This window comes from Cottoperca gobio, chromosome 15, assembly GCF_900634415.1.
Source record: "Cottoperca gobio chromosome 15, fCotGob3.1, whole genome shotgun sequence".
Classification (NCBI taxonomy): Eukaryota; Metazoa; Chordata; class Actinopteri; order Perciformes; family Bovichtidae; genus Cottoperca; species Cottoperca gobio.
This window is the reverse complement of record NC_041369.1, coordinates 10,582,077-10,606,780: the sequence shown is the minus strand read 5'-3', so window position 1 is coordinate 10,606,780 and position 24,704 is coordinate 10,582,077. Positions and strand designations below refer to the sequence as shown.

Genomic DNA, 24,704 nt, shown 5'->3' with positions numbered 1-24,704 from the left:
TAAAAGTGTGCATAATGAGAACTTTTATATTTGTTATACTTGATAACTAAATATCATACTATAAGACACTTAATATGGGGAAATCAAATTCAAAGAAAAGAAAACACTTACAATAATACAATAATAATAATAATAATAATAATAATAATAATAATAATAATAATAATAATAATAATCTTTACATTTGGAAGGAAGGTCTGAATATTATATTAGTATGACATACTTTCCTCTCCTTCTACAGTAGCTAGACCTAATGCCATTTTCAATAAAGTGCTGTGATGTCACTGCTAAATTATTTACTCCTGATTTGAGTGTGGTATAGGTTGCATTAACAAAAACAAGGTCAGAAATCACAAGCGGGTTGCAGCACTGTGAAAGATAGCCACTGTGATTTCCCTTTAAAGCGCACATGACCTCGTTTGGACTAGAAGGGAAATGACATGTTGCTAATGCAGCCATCACTGCTCAAATCCTACAAGATTAATTTCACCTAATCCATAATAATCTCTTTACATTTCACCACATAGTATTTCTAGTTCTTTAAATAAATTATAACAGTGCAGTTCTTATTTGATCAGATGTTACACTTTGAACATGCAAAAATATTCACAAAAAAAGATTTACTTGAATGTTTTTATACATATAAAGAAAGACATTTCCTCTGCTGCTGTTTCACTATTCCCGATCTTAAATGCATACAGGAAAAGCACAAACTCTCTTCTGACACGCACACCACAGCCAGTGGCTCCAGCATTGTCTGGTTGCCTGGCAACTGTCGGCGTGGCGTGGTTGCTAGGGCCGTGTGGGAGGGCGGGGGGAGGGAGGGTGATGCTGCTCTGATTTCCAGCTGAATTGAGGCAGTCAGTAGGGAGAAGCCCCCCTCTTCCAGTCGACACACAGGACTCTATTGAACAATAGAGCTGTGCCAATGGGCCTGAGGCTAGTCAGACAAGCCCTTGTTCAGGGTCACACTGTGTTCATCCCACAGTCCTCCATGACTAATTAACTTACAGCGAAGAGTGTCGTTAGGACATCTGATGATGCATCTATCACTGGCACAGCCCTGGAATCTACATTAATGTGAGGTGCATTTCTGGCAGCCCGCCACATTGGTGCATTTAAGACATGCAGAAGAAGATTGAGAAAAGTGTGGTGGAGCCGCCACACGTACTGCTGAGCACAGCTTGTGCAGTCAAAACAGCTCTGAACTGCTGGTCTTGGTGGGAAATATTTTCCAGCTGTAACATGGTTATGTGAAAACTGAGAAGCCAGCCACACAGAGAGGTAGCTATTCTAAAGTATAGACTATTATTAGCTAGAATTTCGATCTTGTAGCCTTCACAGCAGGTGGCAATGTTGATCAAACATTTAGCAAGTGTAGGCTACTAATGTAAAGTGATTCGATTCTAGTGTTTTTGAGGAGATTTTGGAGGGCAAAAAACATGTCAAGGTGATAAAATGCTGCCGCTGTGACTACAATAAAAAGATCTCACAGTGATAACAAGAACAGGTTTTTATTAATATTTTGTAATACCATATATAATGCAATTGCATATCTTTGGCGAAAATAAATCTTATAAACATTTTATCAACAGAGGTTAGCATACAAAAACCAAAAGGTGTGTCGGTCCAATAGACATGGCAGACAACTGACACAAACTGATACTGGGTTGGCAGCTTTGTCAAATGCAACAAAATGTTCATCATACCCTTGGGAACTGCAACAGAGATTTTGAGAATCACATAATCAATATTTAATTTAATTAACAGCTGTTGAGCATTGAAGCAACTGGGTTTTGAGTTGGCTAAATTGGACCCCAAAATGTTTACAATCTGACTCAGTGTGATTTAGAGACCAACATAACGTTTCATTTGCAAGTGCTACAGAAAGAATGAGTGAGCTTTTCCTCTACAAGACTCTCCATAATTTCTCTGCAGTTGTCACTATACTTAAATGTAAGTCAGAAACTACGCAGCAGCAGCAGCAGCCTGGGGCCTGAGGGAGTCTGATCCAGTTTTCAATGATATTCTAAACATTTCAACGTTCCATAACAATACCTGGAAGCATGAGTTATGAGTGGCAGTCAGACTCTAATCTGAGATGAAATCGAGAGCTAATCCGTCTTCAATTTGTGACTACTTAGTCATAATATCTATACATAAACATGAGACAAATGTAAAAATGATTCAATCATCTTCAGAGAACTTCTACAGTACATGGGGGAATGTGTCCATCTTAAATTTTATACCCCAGCTGTACATCAATTTTGGCAACAAAAGGTTTCAGGATCAATGTTAATAAACTATCCAGCCTAACAAAAAGCAAAACAAACAAACATCAAGAAAACCTGGCAGTCATGGTTAAATTGAAAGAACGAACAAACAAACAAAACAAAAACACCCGCTCTAAAGACAATAGACATTGGCAAAATACTTAATCACTATAACATAGTGAAAGAAAAAAAAGGTGTATTGCTGTAAAATAAAACAAGGAGAAAAACAAAAGACTTTCACAGAGGGGAAAAAGTAAATGTGTCTAGTCACTTGTTTTAAATGACCAGTGTTTGATAGAGTATGCATTCAATAATCCCATAAATTAATGTCATAAATAAGGTGATGATTAATGAACAATAATTTGTTCTTTTTTTCACAGCTAAACAAGACCAGTGTATGCAAATATTACTTCTGGGAACGGCAGCTTATTCTGCTAAGAACTGTTCCTGCTCTAAAACGACAAAAATAAACCAAAAGATTGGTTAAGTCACTGCACTGACCACAGTCCTCTCCCATTTCCTGTCCGGATGATTCAGAAAACTAGGGCATTGTTACTCTTAATCACAACTACATTGTGGCAGCAGGGGAATATAGTGGCCATGGCCCTTTGCAGTTTCACATCAGTGGCACAAGAAAATGTTTGGCACCGACCATGCATGCTATACTAAGAGTCAATGTGATCTAATACTGTGGGAAGAAAATAATTTAATTTTCCAGTTTGGTTACCCTTGTGAGTTCCCATGCTACTTCGTATTGTACGCTGCGAGAATGCAGCCTTTAAAAAGAAAAAGAAGAAGAAAAAAAAGCTCAAATGAGAATTGTGGCCTTTTACACAAGCAGCTCGCAACTTCCCCCCAGTTAACTGTATGTAACCAACTGACAAATAAACACCCCCATTTTAAAACAGCTTGAGAAGAGAGCGTGCACTTCCTTATTTTGTTCTGGGAGGAAGAGCGAGGACGAAACACTTGTGGCCAGCCAGAACTGAGGGCACAACTTTAGCACAGCACAGATCTTCAACATCTCGCCTGCGAGCGACTGCACATACAAAGTCCAGTTCTCTCTGGCCGCGACTGTACTGTCCCCTTCTCGAACAGACACACTCTCCCTCAAGTTGTGAAATAACTTTGCCACAGGACCAGCGAACAGAAAATTAGCAGTATAATTTTGTTGTTTTCTTAAGCATATGGTTCAAAAAGCAAGGAAAGCACAGGGAGGTATAATTCAACTGTAAACCCAAAGAATGGAGCTGTGGTAATTTACTGTCCGCTCCCGTTTCTGGATATTAACCAGCTCTGCATTCAAAGAGGACCAGAAGCAAGCAGAGTACCAAGCAGCCCCACAATACAGCAGTAGCAAGGAGATCCGTCATTACACCAATCACATTCATTGGAGCAGTATGACTACTTTGTCAGTAGAAGAAAAAAGTTTGACCATTTCAAACTCTTTTCTGTCGTGACCCGTCATCTCAGGTTTCGGCTGAAGTCGACATGCACTATGATACACACACACACAGAAGAAATAAAAAATAAAATCTATGGAGGATAACCTATGAACACACAGTGAACATCTGGCAACACGTGGCAGATGTTCACTTTGCATAGGCTATCACCAAACATGTGGATATATGTCTGCACAATAAATGTCAAAAACACACTGATGAATTAAAGGGATTGAAAGGATGAGCACTGGATTTGCAAAAAAATATGAAAACAAATATGAAAACAGCTTTCATTTGTATAGCACTGTAATGGCCGCACAAAACCGAGCGAAGTAGTATAGCTAACTTTGCAACTAAATTTGGCAGTGGCAGAGTAATACTATTTCCACATCTTGCTAATCCTGAAATAGAGCCAGAGCTCGTGTGTAATAAGTTTATCGCATAACAAGATTATAGTACTACTCCATTCATTCTCTTAATTGTAAAGTTTAACTAGCATACTCAACTCTGAAAAAATGCCACCATGAAATAAAGTCAAAAAAGTTAAGGTTGTGGATTAATTATTGCATCTCTCTTACAAGAGGATTCATGGAGCAAGAATTCCTTTCAAAACAGTGGCATTTTTTTTTCTTTAGCACAAAAAGGAGAAACTGATAACACCAGGAGGTTAGGTTTTGTCTGTTACAAACATGCACTCATTCGCTTCATAAATAGATTCACTTGGAAGAGGATACAGGTTTGAGGAGGAAGCATGCAACGCTTTGAGTTATAAAACCTTCAGCTTTTCCCGTTTTGTCTTTCAGAGAAAAAATCTTGAATCACAATCTTCTAATCCAACAGAAGCAGGCAGGTCATTTTGGATAGATTTCTTGATGGTTCTCCATTGCCCAAACACCCGCCCCCAGCAGTCACCCCCCGAGTTACAAAAGTCTCTATATGGCTTTGTTCTCCTGTGTGAACGATACTATTGCCATTTGTTTTGTTGGACAGGGATATTCCCAAACAAAAAAAAAGGCTCAAAATGGCCAATGAACGATCAGATAAGGAGAAGGAGGCACACTGGGACACACGATCAGGGGTCAGAGGTTAGGGTTCACAGGGTCCGGAGTCTGATGGGGGGCAAAAATAATCTTCATTTCCTGTTAAGTTTTGTGCTCTTGACAGTGCGTTTGGATCCCTCCGCGCAGCTGCGTATACCAGCGAGGTGCAGCAAGGAGCCTGCGGCTTCCTTCAGCTCCTCATCCAGCTCCGGCTTGACCTCACGTCGTGCCCTCTTACAGACAGGCCACTTGATGGCGGCCGGACGTCGAGAAGTCTGGTGGACGCCTCTCTCGTCCCAGAGGTCAGAGTCCTCGTCGCTGTGGAAGCCCTCGCTGCCAGCGCGGTGGGACTGTCTGCGGTCACAGCCTCCTTCTTCCAGGGAGGAAAGAGACGACGAGGAGGAACGGGAGGAGCAGCGCTGCAGGGCTACGCTGCTGTAGTTGTGGTCCTGCTTTGGATCACTGCTCACCAGGACAGAGTCGGGTCGGGAGAGGTCCAGTGGGCCGTCAGATTTGCCTGAGGAGAGCAGAGGATAAGTATACATTCAAATGCAAAAGGTTATTTTACAGGCTTGTTACAGCGTGACAAATGCTCTAAATATTGCATGTCATGTCAAATTAATTGTACAGGCTCTAAGGGTCTCACTTTAGTTGGCTTACAATAGGTTGTGACTGATTCTAATTAAATCCTAATGTAACTTTACAGTAAACCAGTTTGGGGTTTTTTTCCCGGAAGAAGAACAGTGAACCACATACTGTAGCTTCAGCTCGCTTTGTTTACAAGTATAAAGCAGAAGTGAGACTTGTCTAAGCCCAAGAGGGGAAACCTGATTTAAAAATATCTTGTTGCATGCGTGTTAAATCAAACCACTGATGGGGAAAGTACAAATATTAGCTAACCCAATTACACTAAAATGATCCTTGGAGAGCTTCTGCAGTCATTGAATCAAATTAAGTACAGGCTAAATAAATGATGATCTAATGTAAAATAGAGCTGCAAAGATTAAGTGAATAATTGATTTGTTGTTAACTATTCATTTAATCGGCAACTATTTTGATAATCGATTGAGTAAATTTTAAGAAAAAATTAAAGTAAAAATTCTCTGACTCCAGCTTCTTAAATGTGAACATGTTCTGGTTTCTTGGCTCTTCTATGATCGTTTTGGACGAAACAAGACATTTGACAACGTCATCTTGGGATTTGGGAAACACATTTCACCATTTTCTGACATTTTCTGGACCAAACAACTGATCGATTATTTGAGAAAATCGTCAATGAAAGTAATCTTTAGCTGCAGCCCTAATGTAAAATATAAACTATAACAGCAAGAAAGTTTCTTAGAAAAACAGAGACTGCAGACAGACCCTGCACTTAAAAAAACTGACTTAAGTTGGCATAATATTCTCCAAAACATTTTAGAATCAATCATATGTTAAAAGGTATAGTTCAACATTTTAGAAAATACACTCATTAGCTTTCTGGTGTTAATTAGTGAGCGTTAGAGGTGCTGGTAGGTGGACAGAGCCAGGCTCGCAGTTTCCCCGTTTCCAGTCCTTGTGCTGCGGGATGACTTTGCAAAGTGTAGAAATGACAGAGAAAACATTAACTGCAATTTGTTTTGTTGTATACATTTACAAGGCAGGGGGATACTTTAACCTTCTTCCTTAATAGTTCCCACTTTAGTTTGTGTAGTGTGTCAGTTCAGTTGGTCAGGATTACTACACAGATGTGGAAATTAATGTAAATTTAAAATAATTTCTAGATCTTGACGAGTTGTTTTGATCATAAAGTAAAATACTATATTGTTCAGTTCCAGACACCTGTGACTAAATGTGATGTGCCTTTGTAGACACACTGTGATGCATTGCATTGCAGTTTTTTTCTTAAGAAATTTCAGGTTGTTCATTAAATGTGAACATTTTCAGAATGTACTTTTTTGCACTAAAACAAAAAGGGAAAAATTTGGAGTCATTATTTATAGGTTATTGTGCTATGATTTTACTGGTCCGGCCAACTTGAGATCAAATTGGGCTACATGCGGCTCCTGAACTAAAATGAGTTTGACACCCCTGCCTTAAAATGTCTTTAAAATCAGAAAGAAACAAAGAAAATGTGTACGCAATACAGTACGAGTAATGTTCTTGAAAGCTTTCCAATGCAAGAACCAACATTTTGCTTGTAAGAACGTAAGGGGACGTACACATCACACATTAAAGCACACAAAACAAAAGAAGACGTAAGCAATGACAGGGTGATATGTCGGGGTGGGGTAGGAGACAAAGTGTTGGAAGAATAGGTGAAAGTATGGCTGCTTGTGGATTCTCTTACATGGGTCAACGTGGTGCCCGGGGGCAGAGTTTAAGAGCATCATGGCAGTGGCAGCATCAATGTCAGACTCTGGAAGAGGAGAGAACATGCATGATGGTCAGTCCTAAGGTGTGAAAGCATGATAGCATGGCATCTCTACTAGGACTGGGAGGACTGGGTCCCTTCATCCATTTTAAAACTACAGACGTAGTGACCCCATCAATGGTTACTAAGTGGATCGGATAGTCAGAAGGTTCCCCGAAACAAACCAGAGGATGAATTGAAGCCACTGATATTGCATCTAATCTTTTCAGACCTGACAAAGCATCTAAAAGCCTCATAGCTCACTTCTGGGGCTCTAAATTATTAATGATTACAGTGAGACTGAGTGCTCGACACTCAGCACCAGCCAAACCTCTGCCTGTCGTCAAGGTTACAAATCCAAGAGGAAGAGGGGGGAAAGAGGAGGCTGATACATCGACTGGGAGCTCTCAACATTATGGTCTACATGAGGCATCAATGACTGGAAAGCAACAAATCAAACCAAGAGTTGAGGATACAAGCACAGCGATGCTGAATGTTCTGGGACTGAAATGTGAACAGGCAACATAATCAAAATACTGCACAAACACAAGCTTAAAAAAAAAATAACTACACTGATTGGAATTGTATATACATTTGCTTTTAATGCACAAATAAAAAAACGGAGATTTGCTTCTGTCTCACCTTTGAATGAGCAGCCTTGTAGAAAGAGATGGCGAGGGGGTGAGGAGGCACTGCAAAAAACACAAAGGGTCAGATTTTGAGTTTGAAACGGAAAAGGTAAAGAAAAGTCAAATGTGACAAAACCTTCAGCTATTTAAATGCTAAAATGTCAAATAAATACACAAATACCAACTCTAGTACAGACATTAAATATGGTATTACTCATTGATGAGACATAGCTGCAACATACAATACAATACAATACAAACTCATAATTCACAACATCCAGAGAGTGACTTGTAAAAGTTTACCTGGGTGGGGAGGCGGGTGGTGTGCAGAAGGCATGTGCGGCAGGGAAGTGCTGCTTCTTAAGGGCTTGGATCAGGTTGGGCCGGTACTCGGGGTCAACACACCAGAGAGAACCTTTTCCATTGGCCTGTAGAAAAAAGCAGGACAGTCAAACTTCTAACCGAAGTTTATTGTGATTGGTCCTTTGATTATAGTTAAACAAAAAGGTACCCTGTGGAGTTTTTTGTAAACAAACAAAAGTTATGTTTAAATCTCTTGTCGGGACTTTTTGTGCATCTTTGAAGCCTAACAGACATGTTGAATGCATTTCCTTCTTCATATTCTATATTCTATATTCTATATTTAGCATACAACATAGCGTTTATATCATTATTAGCTATATATAATAATATATTTATGTATTTAACTGTCTTTTACCTATTTTTAATCCATCAAAATCCCAGACAATTCTCCGCTGACTAAATCTGTGAGCACTGCTGTAGCCCACATTGAAAGCAGCATAGTGATGTGTCAGATTTCATTACAAATAAATGTTACGGCATGAGTTCATAGAGGAGCATTACATCATAAACAAAAGGAGTGGAAAAAAGCAAAGGCATAACTAAGAATTCCTTAAATGCTTCAACAAAAGGAGGAAATATCTGCAGCGCAGCACCGTGTGAGGAATGAATGTGTCTGTCAGTGATGTGTGCGGGAGTGTGTTAACTGTCACTTTATCTGATGGCGGCGTATTGCCCAGCCTGGGAGGAGAATAGAGTGCGAGAGGGAGTGAGGGAGGGGAATAACCTTGACTCAGATTACCAACCAGCCCTGATACAGGAAGAAGGAAATGTCTCCATGGCAACGGAAACCACCAGCCAGTGTCATGTGAAACTGGTCTCTCAGCAGACGAATGGCTCACGCTGTGCACCTGCATGCTGAGCGGCCTGCACCTCACCATGTTGCTACTCGCTGAGTGCTAACCGCCATGCCCTCCCATGGTGGGAAAATATGAAGTCTCAGCCAGGCACAGCCTTGGCACCACGGGCTCTACCGGACACAAGTCTGAACTCATACTGCAGCGCAATATGGCTGCCGTCGTGTCGCTCCCTGGATCAGTACAGTAACATGCAAATTAGGTTGCGTCTGAAAGACTGTGCTCTTAGAAACCTTCTTGCCACTCTCTAAAACTTGAGCAACAATGCGAACTATACCAAGGGTAAACTAAAAAGCTTTAAAAAGTATTAAAAATCAGGATTTAGCAACATTTGAATGAAAATCTGATGACAGCTTTAGGGTTGTTTGCTTATGTAACCAAGCCACTGTTAATCAAACCTGATCAAACCACACTCCCAGTCTTGATGAAGCAGATAAACTGACCGTATGATTTTTAAACTCCTAATCAAAATAATAAAAAACACCCAGGATGTTTTATAGAGCTTTAACTTTGAGTGTTGCTTATCTCGTCGTGAACAGTTATACAGAAATACATAAGATTTAAAACCAAGTTTTCAGGGGCTTTAAAGTCAGTAATGTTTTCAAACAAGAGCTACCTCTCCAGCTCATTTCTGACATTTTTCAACACAAAAGGTTGGAAAGCTACATGGAAATCACAACCATAAGGCAAGTAAATATAGAAATTCACAGCTAACGTTTCACTCATTTCCCATTCGGTTCACAAGAATGTTTGTGCAGGATATGCAGGACGTGTTTATCCTTTTGTCATAAGCATGTGCATGTGATGAGGTCAACTTCTCTCTTGTTTCCCCTCTTTCTATGCAGGAACACAAACACAAATGAGCATGAGTCACACGTAACTCTGCCAGCACCAGGCTGACAAAGATTCTTTCTACGAACTCATCTCTGCACTGCAGGTCACATTTGCTTCCTTCTTGCAGTGCGATAGAGGTGCTGCAACTATGGGATGCTTCTCTCCCTGTTGAAACAGTTGCAACGCCTTGTAGTGCTTCTCTAGATAAAAGTCCTATCGTAGTGTGCTGTGTTTGCATTTCTCCAGAAGGAGTATCCACGACCTTGACTGTATTCCACCGTTATCGCAGGAGAGTCAGAGGTCACTGCGGCTGTATTACAGTCCCGGACTCTGTCACATGAGCCACAATGCAGCTTCACACTGAAGCGCACTGTTCATCAACAAAGCAGACACATTTTGGCCTATGGAAATTCTAATAGTACATCATCAAACGATGTGAGAGGCATAATTTAAACAGTGCCGTTTTCTAAGTTTAAATCTGTGTAAAGTGCATGAAAGCTAGGAGACAGTTCAATAACCTACCTTTCCCAAACTCCTCTCAACCTTGCGGAAGCATTTGTTCAGGGACAAGTTGTGACGAACTGAGTTCTTCCAGCCAGTGGGAGCGTTGGAGAAATAAGGGAAGTGCTCGAGAATCCAGCCGTAGATTTCTTTAACAGGTAAAGATTTGCTGGGAGACTGCTCGATGGCCATGTAGATGAGGAGAGAAAACGAGAAAGGGGGCTTAGACTTCAACGAGTCCCGCTCCCTGCCTCTGCTGTGTGACGAAGATGAGGAGGAGGACGACGCGCCATGGTTGGGCCCGTAGTCTCCCTCTATGTCAAAGAGGGGACTGCCGCTGGGCTGAGCTTCCGGACCTCCTAGAGTGAAGTTCTGCAGCAGGTTCTCGTGCAGCCAGTTGAGGTTGGTGAGCTCCTCATCCTCCGTACCTCCAGCACGATCCACACTAGTCGCCAGCGGACTGGACGCACACTCCGCCTCGGGCAGTGTTCCCACACCACAAACACCTCTGAGCCCCGTCCGCTCCTCTTGCATACCTGGAATTTCCGTTTTCTTATCTGGTGACATCCCAATGATTGGACCCATTAAATCAAAGAGGTCTGAAGAGAGAAAGGAGAGAAGAGGTCGTTAATGTTAAACGGCATGTGGACAACAATCACAGTTTTTGATGGTGAACTGATTTCAAAACAAATCAAAACAAAGACATAATGGAATGATGTGCTATCCCAAGGGTTGACCTTGTTTTCCTAAGTCTTCCCTGGGGGCACACCCCCTGGGGCTGTGCCTGTCTGCCTCTATTGCACTTCCTGGCCCTCTCCTCCACGTCTGGCGAGGACGGAGAGGCTCTCAGCACTTCCTCCTCTTGACTCCAGCAAAGGACCTTCAAGGAGGTCCTCTCAAGCAACTGAACAGACTTAAGGCTCCACTCCTCGACGCCCACCTCGTCGCAGACAGGACCCAGCTGATCACTGTGTGTAAATGAGCATGAAACCATCCAACGACTGCAGGAATGAGTGGAAGGCCTACATCTTACCGAGTGGATGGCTCTTATAGACTGATCTGCATTCAGCCAGGATCAAGCCTCAATTTGTCACATGCCAGATTAAGTAGTTTAAAGAGGCTACAGGCTCAGGAGTTGACAGACATTTACAACACAAAGATATTCAATATTGTAAGAAGCCCTGTATCATTAACTAAGTACCCTTAATAAAAAGACAATGATACTCTTGAATGATTACATTTTGTACATTGGCTCAGAGGAAGAATTGTTGGCGCGTCATCAGCAATGATCCCGTCGGTGTTATAGTTTAACCCGATATTGAGCAAGGATTTTTATTACAGGCACAAAAGAAAATATGTATGAAGAAAGTTTCAGCGCACTTGCATAAGTGAAGAAGTACTTATTTGATAATACATTTTCGTTCAATAAACCTCAATATTCAATACAAACTATGGTCTTGCACACTGGTTGATGAGGCCAAGAGCACAAAGAGATCGCTCTTTGGCTGAGCTCACAACAAGCTTTATGTCCTGGTGTCACCATGACAACCCTGCCATCCCTTCAATTAAGAGCAGAAATCCCACAAACAAGATATATGGATACAATAAGAAAATAATAATCCATGCTGGCTGGCTCTGTCACAGACGACCACCGAGCAGCCACCCTGTAACGAAACGCTCCTGCTGCACCCGGCGGGTGGACACCAGATGCCCCGGTCGGGGGTGGTCTGGGATGTGCTTGATGCGGCTCAAGATGGGAGTTCATTCGGAAGGTTGGAGAGGTAAAGGTGCACAGAGAGCGGTGTTGGATCGGCATATCTGTTCATTTCTGTGATAAAGTAAGAATTGGGTCAAACTCTTGAGTGTTTGTACAGCGGGTGAGACAGGAGAGGGAGTGTTCACACACAAATCATTTTGTCAAAGCCAGTCAGGGTGGACATGAGGGGGAAGGAGGAGGCATTTACATCAACTCTCGCTGAGGGGATAAACATATAGACTGATCATATTTTAGTTTAGAGTGACTTCTAAATCCAGGGTCGTGGTTCATTCAGTCTTTAAAGTGTATTTTTTTAGGTTTCTGTCATAATAGCACACCCTGTGTGCTCTATAGGTCACATCATGTCCTGCATACTGCCTGTCAATCCTCCATTGTCTGCCTTTTAATGTTTCAGCACCATTGAAATGTCCTTGTGAGCCAAATATACTTCTGTGGTTTTGATCACAAACAAAAAGGAAATAAGTCAAAGATCTTTCCAGGCCAAAAGGGACAGGCAACCTAGGCAGGGACAAACCAATAGGGAAATAATTGAATGGAATGACAGAGCAAGACAGAAAGAGAGACCAAAAGACAGAGTAGAGAGCGAGCCAGCTGAGCCTCAGTGGTAGTGAGGTAGGCTATGTAAGTTATACTCCGTCTAGGATGAATCACAGCTCTCAGCAAAGTAGAGCAATCAGATATGTCAGGCAGCGAGAGAACTGCCCATTTGTGTAAAAAGAAAATCTCTGCTCAAGAGACCAAAACACAGAAAGCTATCTCTTGACATGACAGGCTCCTACTCTGAAGGAATTTACAAATAGAACGGGGGACAGTGCAGACAGACAAGCCTGCCGTTTTTGGAGAAAAATATAATTTATCCTTCCAAAAATAATTTTGTGTGCACAGGCCAAATATCCAATGCTTTTGAAAATGAATTTTTTAGACATAACTCAGGGCAGATTTTTTTTAAGTGTTTTTGTATTTGAGTTGAGGCCAGAGAGTAAGAAAGGATGAGGGGGGGGATGCCAGTTGACAAGAATCCCAGGATGTTCTATGAAGCCCTACTTTAGACAGTTATTTGGAAGTTTAAGTTAAGTTAAGATACATAGCTGTATTACCCAATGCTTGCAGATGACAAACATTAAAGTAAAACAAGCTAACACAGGTGTGGCAAAAGAAGGTTTTGACTACACCGGGCCTTTGATTAAAAGGTGTGGTTAAAGTGTTTTCTGGAGCCAAAGTCAAACACTTGATTCAGTTTTATGTCGGGGAGATGAGAAGAAGTCACTGCCTAGGTTAAGTGTCCGGACCACTGATTAACCTGAAAGCACAATAGAGCTTCACCTCAGTCCATCTTCACAGCCATGACCTCTCAGCTGGGACCTTTGGGTGCCAGAGAGCGTCATTTGAGTATCAACAGAGGCAGAGTGGACGAATGAGGAAAGCTGCCTTTGCGTCCAGCCGAACACAGGAAGTGTTTCACCATGACTGCAGCTGGTCAATTACCACTGCTGTTGCAATGATCGCAGTTATCATTGCTCTTATGAAAAAGGCATCAAAGAGAGGCGGCTGGGAATGCAATGAATAATGGGATACTAGTGTGGAGAGGGGAGAGGGAGCTAATAAGCCAGGCTGGCTTGTTGACTGCAGCATCCTTGAAAATACACCAAAGCTGCAACAGTGCTGACCTGGTGGCTCATCTGCAAGTTAAAATAGCCCAGCGCACCGCCAGCCTCATCATATTCATGTGCAAACAGGCAGGCACTAACAGCAGGTGCCAAGGCACATTTTTCCCCCCTTTCAAACTGATCTTTTATCCTGTTAAGCACTTAGCCTATTCAAAAAATACACAAAGACATATGGAGATAGCTTTAAGTGGCAAATCAAGCCGTTGGTGTGTGAAATATGTACGGGGGAATGTAAAGGAGATGATAGCGCCATCAAAATGAAGAGGTACTGGGTTGAGATGTTTTCTGGGAGCGAATCTCGCGATCAGGACTCAGTTGCCACGGCAGCCAATGTTGTAAGGGAAGCAATTGTGCTCATGTCTGTGCATGAAGAGAGAGCTAATGTGGTGAGATCAATACAGCCGGAAAATGCTGAGGCTAGCAGTCTGCCGCTGTTCTCCACAAACCTGTCTGACAAAGAGCAGTGGGAAAGGCAACAGCCAACCTGGATGTCATGGCACTACTGACTAAGTGCCATTAAGGTATACGTTATCGCCATTCAATGCACCAAAGATGCAATTGTGTTCAGTAAAACATCACATACAACTCACTATTCAGAACGAACGCCATAGAGTTTGAGTATGTAACTGCCGAGAGTTAATGCCCAGATGTACTGACGCCACACCCTCCTCACAAGAAATAAACCAGTTGACACAAACCAGTTACACCTCTGTCATAGATACACAAAGGTGTGTCGCAAAGCCCCATGGCGAGGGCTGTTATTTGAAACCCTAACTGATATTTAGGTGACTACCCAGTCTGGCTGGAGCTGTAAAAATGTGAATGAGACAAAGGGGGGTTGAGTGTGAGAGCCAGGGGGGGAGAGAACGAGAGAGAAAGCAAGAAAGCGAGAAAGCGAGAGAGAGAGAGAGAGAGAGAGAGAAAGAGAAGAGAGAGAGAGAGAGAGAGAGAGAGAGAGAGAGAGAGAGAGAGAGAGAGAGAGAGAGAGAGAGAGAAGAGAGAGAGAGAAGCGAGAGAGAGAGAGAGAGAGAGAGAGAGAGCCAAGTGGTAGTCTTTTTTTCCCACTGGGGAGGGTCAAATTATGTCATAAGAAATAAAGCATCCATTAATGTGAAGGCTAATCAAGCTACTGATTACGTCTAAATGATACATTTACAAATCAAACTACTCAATGGATTAAAAAGGATCTACTTAGTGCCCGAAGGTGAGAGCGAATGAAAAAGCTTGCACAAAGCATTACAATTGGCCCCACACTCCGCTCATACAAAGGAGCAGTTGTTTTTGCTCCAGTCATGTTTGAGAAGTGCTCAGTATTCACCTCACAGTTTCAAAACAGAGGACCGGGAGGGAAGGAAACACCTCCTGCCTGTTGAGGAAGTTCATTTTCAGAAAACAAATTCAGACTTCACACAGAGACAGTTAGGCCTGCTCTGCGCCAGAACAGTGGCCTCGATCGGCAAGAGGCCGAGAGGTAGCGTTCATTGAAGCAGCAGTATTTACTTTGGCAATCTATGAATTTTCGCAGCATGTAGCTTATAGACTGCTGACAAACACCCAGCTCGAACTTAATGTATTGAGTGACATGATCACTTAAAAGTCGGGGGGAAACAAGCAAACAAAACAATGGATAATTATGGTGATGTTATTTGAGTCATTCACTTCACACAGTGATTTCTAAACTCTAAAGGCACAGGACTGCACTTTGAGTGTCAACAGAGGTGAGGCCTTCAAAAGTACACGCCAGCCCCCGGCCAGCACTGAAACCTTATCTCTTGGGTCATGTGGTTCTAAGTTCAGCATACAAACACTCACCAGCATTCAACATAGACAACAATCTTATACTTTCGAACACCTAAAGCAGCGCTAATGGCCAGTGCATTTGCTTTTAAATCTAATAAATGATTAAAGCGTTGTTGTTGTTTTTTACGTTTCTATATTGTTGAAGGCACAATGAATGTGCTTTTAACAGTTCAGTTGAAGTTAAGCCCTTCCAGGAATGTGCTCTGTGCAAGATTACGTTCCATGTAAACACTACAAGTATTTGCAAATGAAATTTTGTGTACAAGAAACACAGAAAGCACCAGTACGACCTTGCAGGAAAGCCAACTGACAAAAGCCTTCGATCCTGAATCATAGCAAACTCTAATGGAATCCTTCATAAGTATCCATGTCAATTACTGTGGGGACACAAGGCTCTCACACACAAAGACCCAAAGAAAAAAGCATCAAGACAGCTGGAAGTACCTTGCTTTCAAACAATGACAATATTTACCAAAGCTTCTGGTGTGAGTAAATCAACTAGTGCATACACAGCAAAAGATGAGCATGCAGTAAGTAATACAACGTGAAGATAGGCAACAAGATTTCTTCTTCTGGCAGCACTGAAGGGTTCTGCATTTTACATTACGGCCTCTTCAGTTTATTTTTCACTCACTTCTGTCGAATCAAAATGAGCAGTTTCTACAAATATTACTTTTTGGGGGGGGACAAGGTACGAAAAAAACAATCAACTAAAATGTTTTAACTTTCTTGATTGGTGCCAATACATTACACGTAGTTTCAGTGCCAAAATGCTACTTTTTTTCTTTGTTTTTTAAGCTAATCTTTTTTTCAAATAGACCTACAAGAACATGTCATGGAGCCCCATTTGTACCAACTCTCAGTACGAGTATACACCATGGAGGTTTAAAAGAACAGGATACAGCGTTGGAGGCCTCGTTCATTCCTATGAAAGTTGCTCAGTGGCGCATGAAGCTAAAATGGCTCGACATTTGAGTAGAAAATTACCCGGATCTTCCGGCATTCTTCCACATCCATGGGGCCCATCGAGCATGCGCACTTGTGTTTTTGTCAAAACCCGCCTCCCAGCCGCTACGTCACGATCAGTCTGGGCTCAGTCACATGAATGGAGGCGGGTAAATAACTGTCACAGATTCGGCTATTAACGCATTCTACAACTTTTAGTACATAATTATTTAAATAAGGGCTATTCAGGTGTTAGTACTGGGAAGTTAATTTACTTTTTTTTGTATATACGCTGTGAGTAATGTAAGTCGATGGGAAAAAGTATTTTTGGGCCCCATGGCATCACGTGACTGACATGTAAGTTGTAAATTCCACGGTTTGGACAAAACTAAAATTTGTTTCGAAGCCTGCCACACTTCCTGGGAACTTGGCATACATACATGTTGCGAGACAAGGGCATTGCCTCAGTTATATCTTTTGCTCAAAGGAAGTACATTTTAAAGTTGTCAACAAACTCACCATAGTGATCTGATGACAATGTGAAGAGTTTTAAAAATAGAAAAACTCTAGACATGCTGTCATAAACTGAGGCGCTTGCTTATTCATGTACTGAACTGTCTCAAGTACAGAGCCCAGTGTAAAACTATTCAAACATCACTGTATGAAGCTTTAATTTTATGTTTAAATTTCACTTTGGCCAAACACTTAAACCAGCGCTGCTCTAAATATGATACAGTATTACAACTGAACACTAAATTGTTTATGTTCTGTGGCAGCTTGGTTGGCACTGGTTACAAAATGTTAGTAAACGGAGTGACAATACAATCCTCATTCAGCTCCACACATCCTAGAAGATCCTGATAATGTGCGCACAAGCTGGTCAGCCTGCGTCGTTGTTGTCATACTGCCATCAATTAAATAAACCCCGTTAATTCAGCCAGGGGCGACGAGACAAAGACCCATTGTGACACAAGACACAGGACACAGCCTTGCTTGCGTCTTCCTTTCTCTCAATCAAGGAAACGGTCACATCAGTGTTTCTTTCAATGAGGCCGGCCCTAATGGGCTGAGTCTTGAGAGCCCACCCCGTCAGGAATGAGACAGGCACAGGGACAGTCAGGGGGTTAGAGTGGGGCAGGGAAGAGAAGGAGGGGGGGGGTCACTATAGAGTCAGTGCATAACCACTGTGACCAATCAAGAGATGTAAAACAATAACTGGAGTAGATGGAGGGGCGCAACAGGAATACACACACTGCCCATATGCAACTTCTGTAAATGCACACACACACACACACACACACACACACACACACACACACACACACACACACACACACACACACACACACACACACACACACACACACACACACACACACACACACACACACACACACACACACACACACACACACACACGGAGGAAAAACTGGAGGTAGAAGCTCAAAGCATTCACATTCAAACTATGTATTGTTAGATCTGCAGAACCAGATCTCAACCTGTACTGCACTTTTGTTGATGTACACATTAACTACAATACATTGACCCCAGTTGTAAAATAGTGACAGCTGTTAAGTGGGAAGCATTGGGGATAAAAATAGATAATTGTAGGTGTTCCCTGATCTCTAAATTATGTGATGCATCACAAAAATACAGACAAGTTAAACAGGATAGGATAAACAAAAAGAAAGGAGGCAGCACATGCCTCTACATGCGTTTATATATGCATTTCAATATGCAAATTCAGAGCTACCACCTATGTTTGATTAGCAGAATGTCACAGCCAAGACTACAAACTTCTGGGGATATCCCTCCTTCAAAAGCACACAGGGCGTGAGCAGGTGATGGAACACACATGTGTTGCTTTAATTATTCAAGCCAACAACCACAAAACTGCATGAAGCAGTAAACTCCACAATGCAGGCGGGCCAACGTCAGCAGTTAGAGCTGGAGATCACTGATGGGGACTGTTCTCAGATAGATACATGGCTGTTCAATTGAACAACCTGGGTCCTCAGAATGGGAGGTAGTAAATCGACATATTCTTTATAAAAACAACGGCGCATGAAGATTTATTTCTGCTGATAATAAAAAACAAATATACTACTTACAATGTAAGAGCAAAGATTTTCTAGTTTCACTTCCTTTACAACACAAGCTGGGTTTTTTTCCTCATTTTCCACTTTGAATGTGTTAAAACACTACAATATGCACACAAAAACATAATTATGGAAATACAGTTACGTCAAGTGAACAAAGACCATCCTAATTCTGCCAATCATCTAATTATTCAGCCTCTACCATTACAACAATTTAAAACAGTAAGTAAAATCAAAGTCACAAATGACTTGGTAATTACAGGGTGTTCAGAGAACAGTAGGTTATAAAGCGTTGACTTTTTCTGTTTTCCCAGTCCATGAGAAACCTGATTCTGACTGTGTTAAGCAATCCCAAAAGTTCCAGCCACATGGGTCAGCTTTTGTAATGAATATAAAACCACAGTCTCTCATATACCTACAAAGAACATGGTGGATTTTAGAGGACGCAACCTTTCATTTACTCTGGGTCAGAGTCCATGATTCTGTGATAAGACTGATTACATGGCAACACCACCATTTTGAAGTGCAGATTCTTATTAGATAGAGGGTAACCGCTGCAAATAAATGAAGTACAATGCACTCTTCTTATTAAGATGTTAAAAAAAAAAAAAACCAGTATGTTGCGATGACTGAACAAGACAGCGGAGCTCCATTGGACCTAAAATTTACTTTGTACACTAGAAATTCACTTGATAAAAAGGTTGTGATGTGGTGGTTTCTTTTGTCACATTGCTTCATTGTTATCATACATCCTCTGAGGAACATCTTCCTGTTCTGGCATCAGTAAAGTACAATGGAGCAAGTTTTCAGAAAAGTGACACCAATGTGTTTACCAAGTTGTAAAAATTAAGAGCAGCACTCGTGGAGAGGAGCTCGATATACATTTGATACCACTTTGTCTACCATTATATTGGTATAGTCAAAACACGGACATGGAGCAATATATTGAAGTAAGCCCATGTTACTGTCAGGGTGTTTAAATAAATAAAGTTAAGAATATAATACAATCTAACTAAACCAATAACCCAGGGTTTACCTTATATGACAAACATTATACTATGACTCATTTCATCAAGTGTCACAAGTTCAAGTTATCAGCAACATCTGATTCTCAATCTGCCAGTTACATTGTCAACCATTGTGAACTCTGAGCAGACCAATAAGAAAGGACCAGAATATCCAATCCCATTTTACCTGCATTTCACCCCGAAGAAAGGAACCTCAAACCTTGTAGTAATAATATCTATGGTAACTGCAATGTCTTAGATGCCTAATCCAGCAATTGAAATGACCTTATGGTGGTGAACAGCTAAAGATAATGTAACTCTACTGACAATACTTTAGATCCCTGTAGTAATTAAAGCCATTTCACGTCAGCAATAACCACATCTCTGGGTTACGACAAGTCTTATTTATAGTAATGAATGTCAGTAAAGTTAGCAGACCCTCATCTATTTTGGGAGGCAACAGTTCTTACCCTTCAGAGGCGTCTGTACATACAAACATGTACAGGAGTGGATATATGCTGGAACTACAAACAGCAAAGACAACAGATGGTTTGACCTAAAACATGACCGTGGAGATTCTGGCAGTAAAATAATGGCAGATTGACAACATCTGTTTCTTTTTGTGTCTTTTTTCTGTCCCTTAAGCTCCTGTTGCCTTTGTCTTCCATTTATCACTAGGGCTTTAACAACTGTCAAGCAAGAAGAAAGGAGCGTCAGTCTACATTAATGTCATAACCTCACAAAAGGAAAATACATTTTCCCATCACTTTTTTCCAAATTCACACACACAATACATTTTAGATGAGGTCCATTAAATAAAACACAGACAGGCAGCAGGTAGAGAGACTACAAGGGCAGACAACACAGGACACGTGGAATAACAAAGTATATGAAGACCTATTCAACAACAACATATAAAGTATATCCAACTGGATTAAACAGATATTTCCCCAACACTCTGACATTGTAGAGCACTCTGTATCTGGGACAATCTTGTGATAATCCATTACATCATGTGCTTAGCTAGCCGGTGTAGCCTCCCAACCTCTGATGCCGTCGATATATACCATGGAATATTCAAGTATTTATAGATACGAGGGGACGATATGAGTCTTAAATTAAAAATCAAAAAAAGATAATTGAACATCGCTGTCTACTTACTAACTTACAACTTGAGAAAATACGCGATAACCAAACCCATGCAATGACACAAAGAGTCGAAGAAGGAAACGTAACCTGAAAGTGCTGTTAGCAAAGAAAACTAATATGCTTTGTAGTTTATGCTAGGTAGACGGTGGCATTACTCACCACGGACCCAAGACTAGACTCACGAGCAACCACAACCAGTAACACAATGAGGAATACAAAGTTACACGGAATGACGTGGACTATTGCACAACACTTCCATAGACACGGGACTCGTTACAAAGTAACTCCTCTCCGGTTAGTTACATTTAGTTCAGCTTTAAATATAGTAGGTTTACTAGCTGTAACGTTACCAATGTTAGCTCACCCAGCACAGCCAGTCCGTGGGGCAAAGTAGCGTTAGCAGTAGCTCGGTGGTGAGTGAAGGTAAATCTGGTGCTAGTGTTAGCATAACATTTAAACTATCTAGAATAGTATTCTCTTTTGATACATCACACTATAACCATTCTTTGGTGCTATACATTTAAGCCCGGAGAGCAGAGAGAAGTAACGTTAACATTAGCTAGCTGGCCACATGCTGTCGCTTGTTCTGCCATGCTGGCTGCTCTAAGCAAAGTCACTTGACCACATTTACTTTTCGCTGGTTCGAAACAGAACACGTATCCACCCAAAAACAGTCAAATTACAGACATTTTTTTTTTTTAAAGGATCAAATACTTACAATCATCCACGGCGTTCCTCGGTGTGGTATGTTTAAAGACACGTCTGTGCGCAGTTTATTCAGATGTCTGTCTCACACAATGTCAGAGATCAGATCAGCAGCTGCTTCCTCCATACACGCAGCGCGCAGATCACACAGCGCACGGCAACGCTACCAAACCCCTAGCCGTCGTCATGGCAACAGACCCACTTCAGCCAATCAAAACCCCTCCCCTCCTATCTCCCCTGGCAACTGCCGCAGCGCAGTAGCTCCGCGAACGCGCACGCCATCCTATTTTGCATTGAGCAATGTGCTTTCACTTTTATCGCCAGCTGCTTGTAACGTAACATAGAGGAGGGAAATATGTTTTATAGTATTTTAAACACATTTAATGAATGGTAAGGTGTACAGTGAAGTAGTGATGAAATGTATTATAAATGAATAAAGTGTGTTAGTGATCAAGCCGGACGGGTCCCACACACAAACACTCCCGCGTTATTTAGGCTACACAAACACCTCGGGGCGGAGAGAAAGGATGTGTCACCACACCCAGCCTCGTGACGATAGTGGACCCTCAACAGGGCCCCTCCCAGAGTAAACGATGATACAAGGAGCTAACGTGACCTGTATATACACAACAGACACATGCTGGGTGATGCCTGAGCATTTAGACAAAGCAAATAAAAGAAATGGGAAGAAAAAGAAAAGCACAATCATGTACTTTTTCCCCCAGTTGCAGATAAAACCCATTGACAGTGCATGTGTTCAAAAAATGTACATACCTGTTATTCACATGACCGTATGGATGTGCTTTTAGAGCCAAATGAGTGCTACAGGAAAACCAGCAGGTCAGTTTTGTGTCTTTTCCATCTGTTGAGTGCAGCTTTACTGGCCAACTGACTTCACACCAAACTGTAACTTTCACTTAATGGTGATACCCTACTCATCTCAGCCTCTCCATTTCATAAGCGTACATGAGTAGCTCTCTGTGGACTGATCTAATAGCCTCTCTGTTTGCTTTTACTGTGTCTAAACCCCAATAAGGCCATTGCAGCAGTGCTGTAAATACTTCTGCACTGGTGTTGATGCACACCCTTGTTTTGCCCCTTCTTCCAACTGGACAAACAGGCTTTGCAGTGGCGGCTTTGTGTCAGAGTGAATACCTGAGTGATAGTGTGGAAAGTATTTTTCTTGATCTGTGGCTTGGTACTTATCATTCACATGCTGCTTCAGTTCCTTGTTTATCTTCCGTCAGTATGTTCAGGTACATTGCGAATAGAAACACTCGTGTATATTTTATGCCTGAAGAATGGTTTTAAATGTCGTAATATTCATTTGTCCAACAAAGAAGCATGTGGAGTGATCTATCAGTGGTGGCAGAGCACTATGGATAACATGTTATTCATTTATTCATTCATGTTTTTGAGCCTCTGCTCAGGTTGTGGTGGCATGATTTTCTTGCACACTGAGCTATTCTTAGGGCCAGAAAGCTGCATAGACTCTGCCCCATTTTTCCTTCCAGTATCACTCCTAGGGATGATGAAGTTGCAAAGCTAGCAAATGAGAGAGAGATAGAGAAGAGCAAGATGCATTAATAACACAGGGAAACAGTTGATTGAGGATGCCTTGAAAAGACAGAGCCATTAGTCTGTGTGCCTGCATTGGTGCTAATCTGATTGTAAAAGCTGTTAGGCTAAAACAACATGCCCCACTGACCACCATTAAAGATGTTCATAATGGTACTGGAGGATTTCCTGGACCATATGACATGTTGTCTGCGCAGGGTGTTGAGGAGGGACTTTAGGAATGATCCCTTTTGTGACATGAAAGAATAACAAAAAGTATTTGTGAGAGCTGTGTTAATTTAACAATAGGGAGAATAATTACAGTAAACAGCTCACTTTGTATCAAAGGGAGTGTGTTGAAGAATACTAGGATTACAGACTATGAGAGGAGTTCATGTAAGGCAGTAAAAATGGTACTGATGAGGGGGTGAACAATGAGGAAGCTAGCCTGTGATGGAGAGTAGTGGCCGAGCATGAATGAGGGTGCAGTGTGTCTTAGCAGCCAGCCTATGGTGGCATCGCGGTCAGGAGGCCTGCTGCTTTAATGGTCCATAAATCTGTGTGGACTGGCTGGTCTGATGCCGCCCCAGTGAGACCCTCTCATGCGGAAAATGAATCAGACCATTTTTACGGAGCGCAAGTGTGGAAGCTCTCACCCTCCCCTTACTGCCAGCGAGCCGATAAGAGCTGCTGCACACGCACGGCACTCCATTTCAGCAGGTCTGGAGCTCATAAAACTCTCTATTAGTGACAACCCCTGTTTGTGTGCTGCTCTTCATTCAATCTGTCCTCTTGCCTTTGTTGTTCTCTCTCTCCATTTTATTTTTTCTCATTACACCTCACTTTGGTTTCTGGAGTGGGAACACAGATTTTGACACTTTGGTACACAGCCAGTAAAGAGGTAAAACTGTAAAGATAAATTACATTCCAGAAAAAAATCTTTGTTAAAACAATGAACAGGATTACCTTTGCTTCAGGTACTGTAGATTCAAAACAACCTCTATTTCTCTCTATACAGACATACACTAAATAATACATTTTGCATATGCCAGAAACATGCCAGGTAGTGTATATTTATCTGTTTCTTTCTCCTGCTTGCTCTCACACACACACACACACATTTAGAACAATACTTGCTCTTGTCAAGAAAAATGCATTCTGGGACCATGATGTTTCCCCAAAATATTGACCAGTATGCACATTTTGCCAGGCTTTATCCATTATTTTCTCTGGTTATTTCCACTTTATGTGAAGACATTATAGAGTGTACTGTATAAAGTCACTGTTGAGGATTTACATGTTGGAACAATCACCTGCAGTTGTTATGGGACTGAGACCAACAGACAACCGGCGCCCTGAGCTAATTAGTTTGAACCTCCTTTGAAATGCGAAGTGGAAGAGTCATCAAGAGAATTGTGACGTAGATTCAAGAGTGCTTACACACATGCACAGATATGCATGCAGAAACACATACGCACACATGCACCATGCTTTATGGCATTTAATTTTCCTAGATAGGTATGGTCAGTGGGGGTTGAACAGGTAATATTTGCATTCTCTCCAGGACAAGGAGGCAACCCCAACTGTGTGTGAAGCTACCAGAAGGCACGCGCTGTGTGAGGACATTCACTTGAATAGCAATCCAGACTTAATTGCTCTTGAAACTGTTG

The 24,704-nt window shown here is 41.7% G+C and overlaps 1 protein-coding gene across 4 annotated transcripts; it reads right to left on the bottom strand.

The window, feature by feature from the left end:
- Window positions 1–1,498: 1,498 nt before the first annotated feature.
- Window positions 1,499–21,609, bottom strand: foxn2a (forkhead box N2a). Of its 4 annotated transcripts, none has more exons than XM_029450026.1 (7): window positions 21,491–21,606; window positions 11,066–12,156; window positions 10,350–10,927; window positions 8,080–8,204; window positions 7,790–7,839; window positions 7,085–7,153; window positions 1,499–5,272 (listed from the first exon to the last, which is right to left on the bottom strand). In XM_029450026.1, exons 3-7 carry the CDS (start codon window positions 10,911–10,913, stop codon window positions 4,848–4,850), a joined length of 1,233 nt encoding a protein of 410 aa, XP_029305886.1. In that variant the 5' UTR covers window positions 10,914–10,927; window positions 11,066–12,156; window positions 21,491–21,606; the 3' UTR covers window positions 1,499–4,847. The 4 variants fall into 4 exon arrangements, with proteins under 4 accessions (XP_029305886.1, XP_029305889.1, XP_029305888.1 ...); XM_029450029.1 differs by lacking the exon at window positions 21,491–21,606 and adding an exon at window positions 20,094–20,278; XM_029450028.1 differs by lacking the exon at window positions 11,066–12,156 and having other exon boundaries at window positions 21,491–21,609.
- Window positions 21,610–24,704: the final 3,095 nt, after the last annotated feature.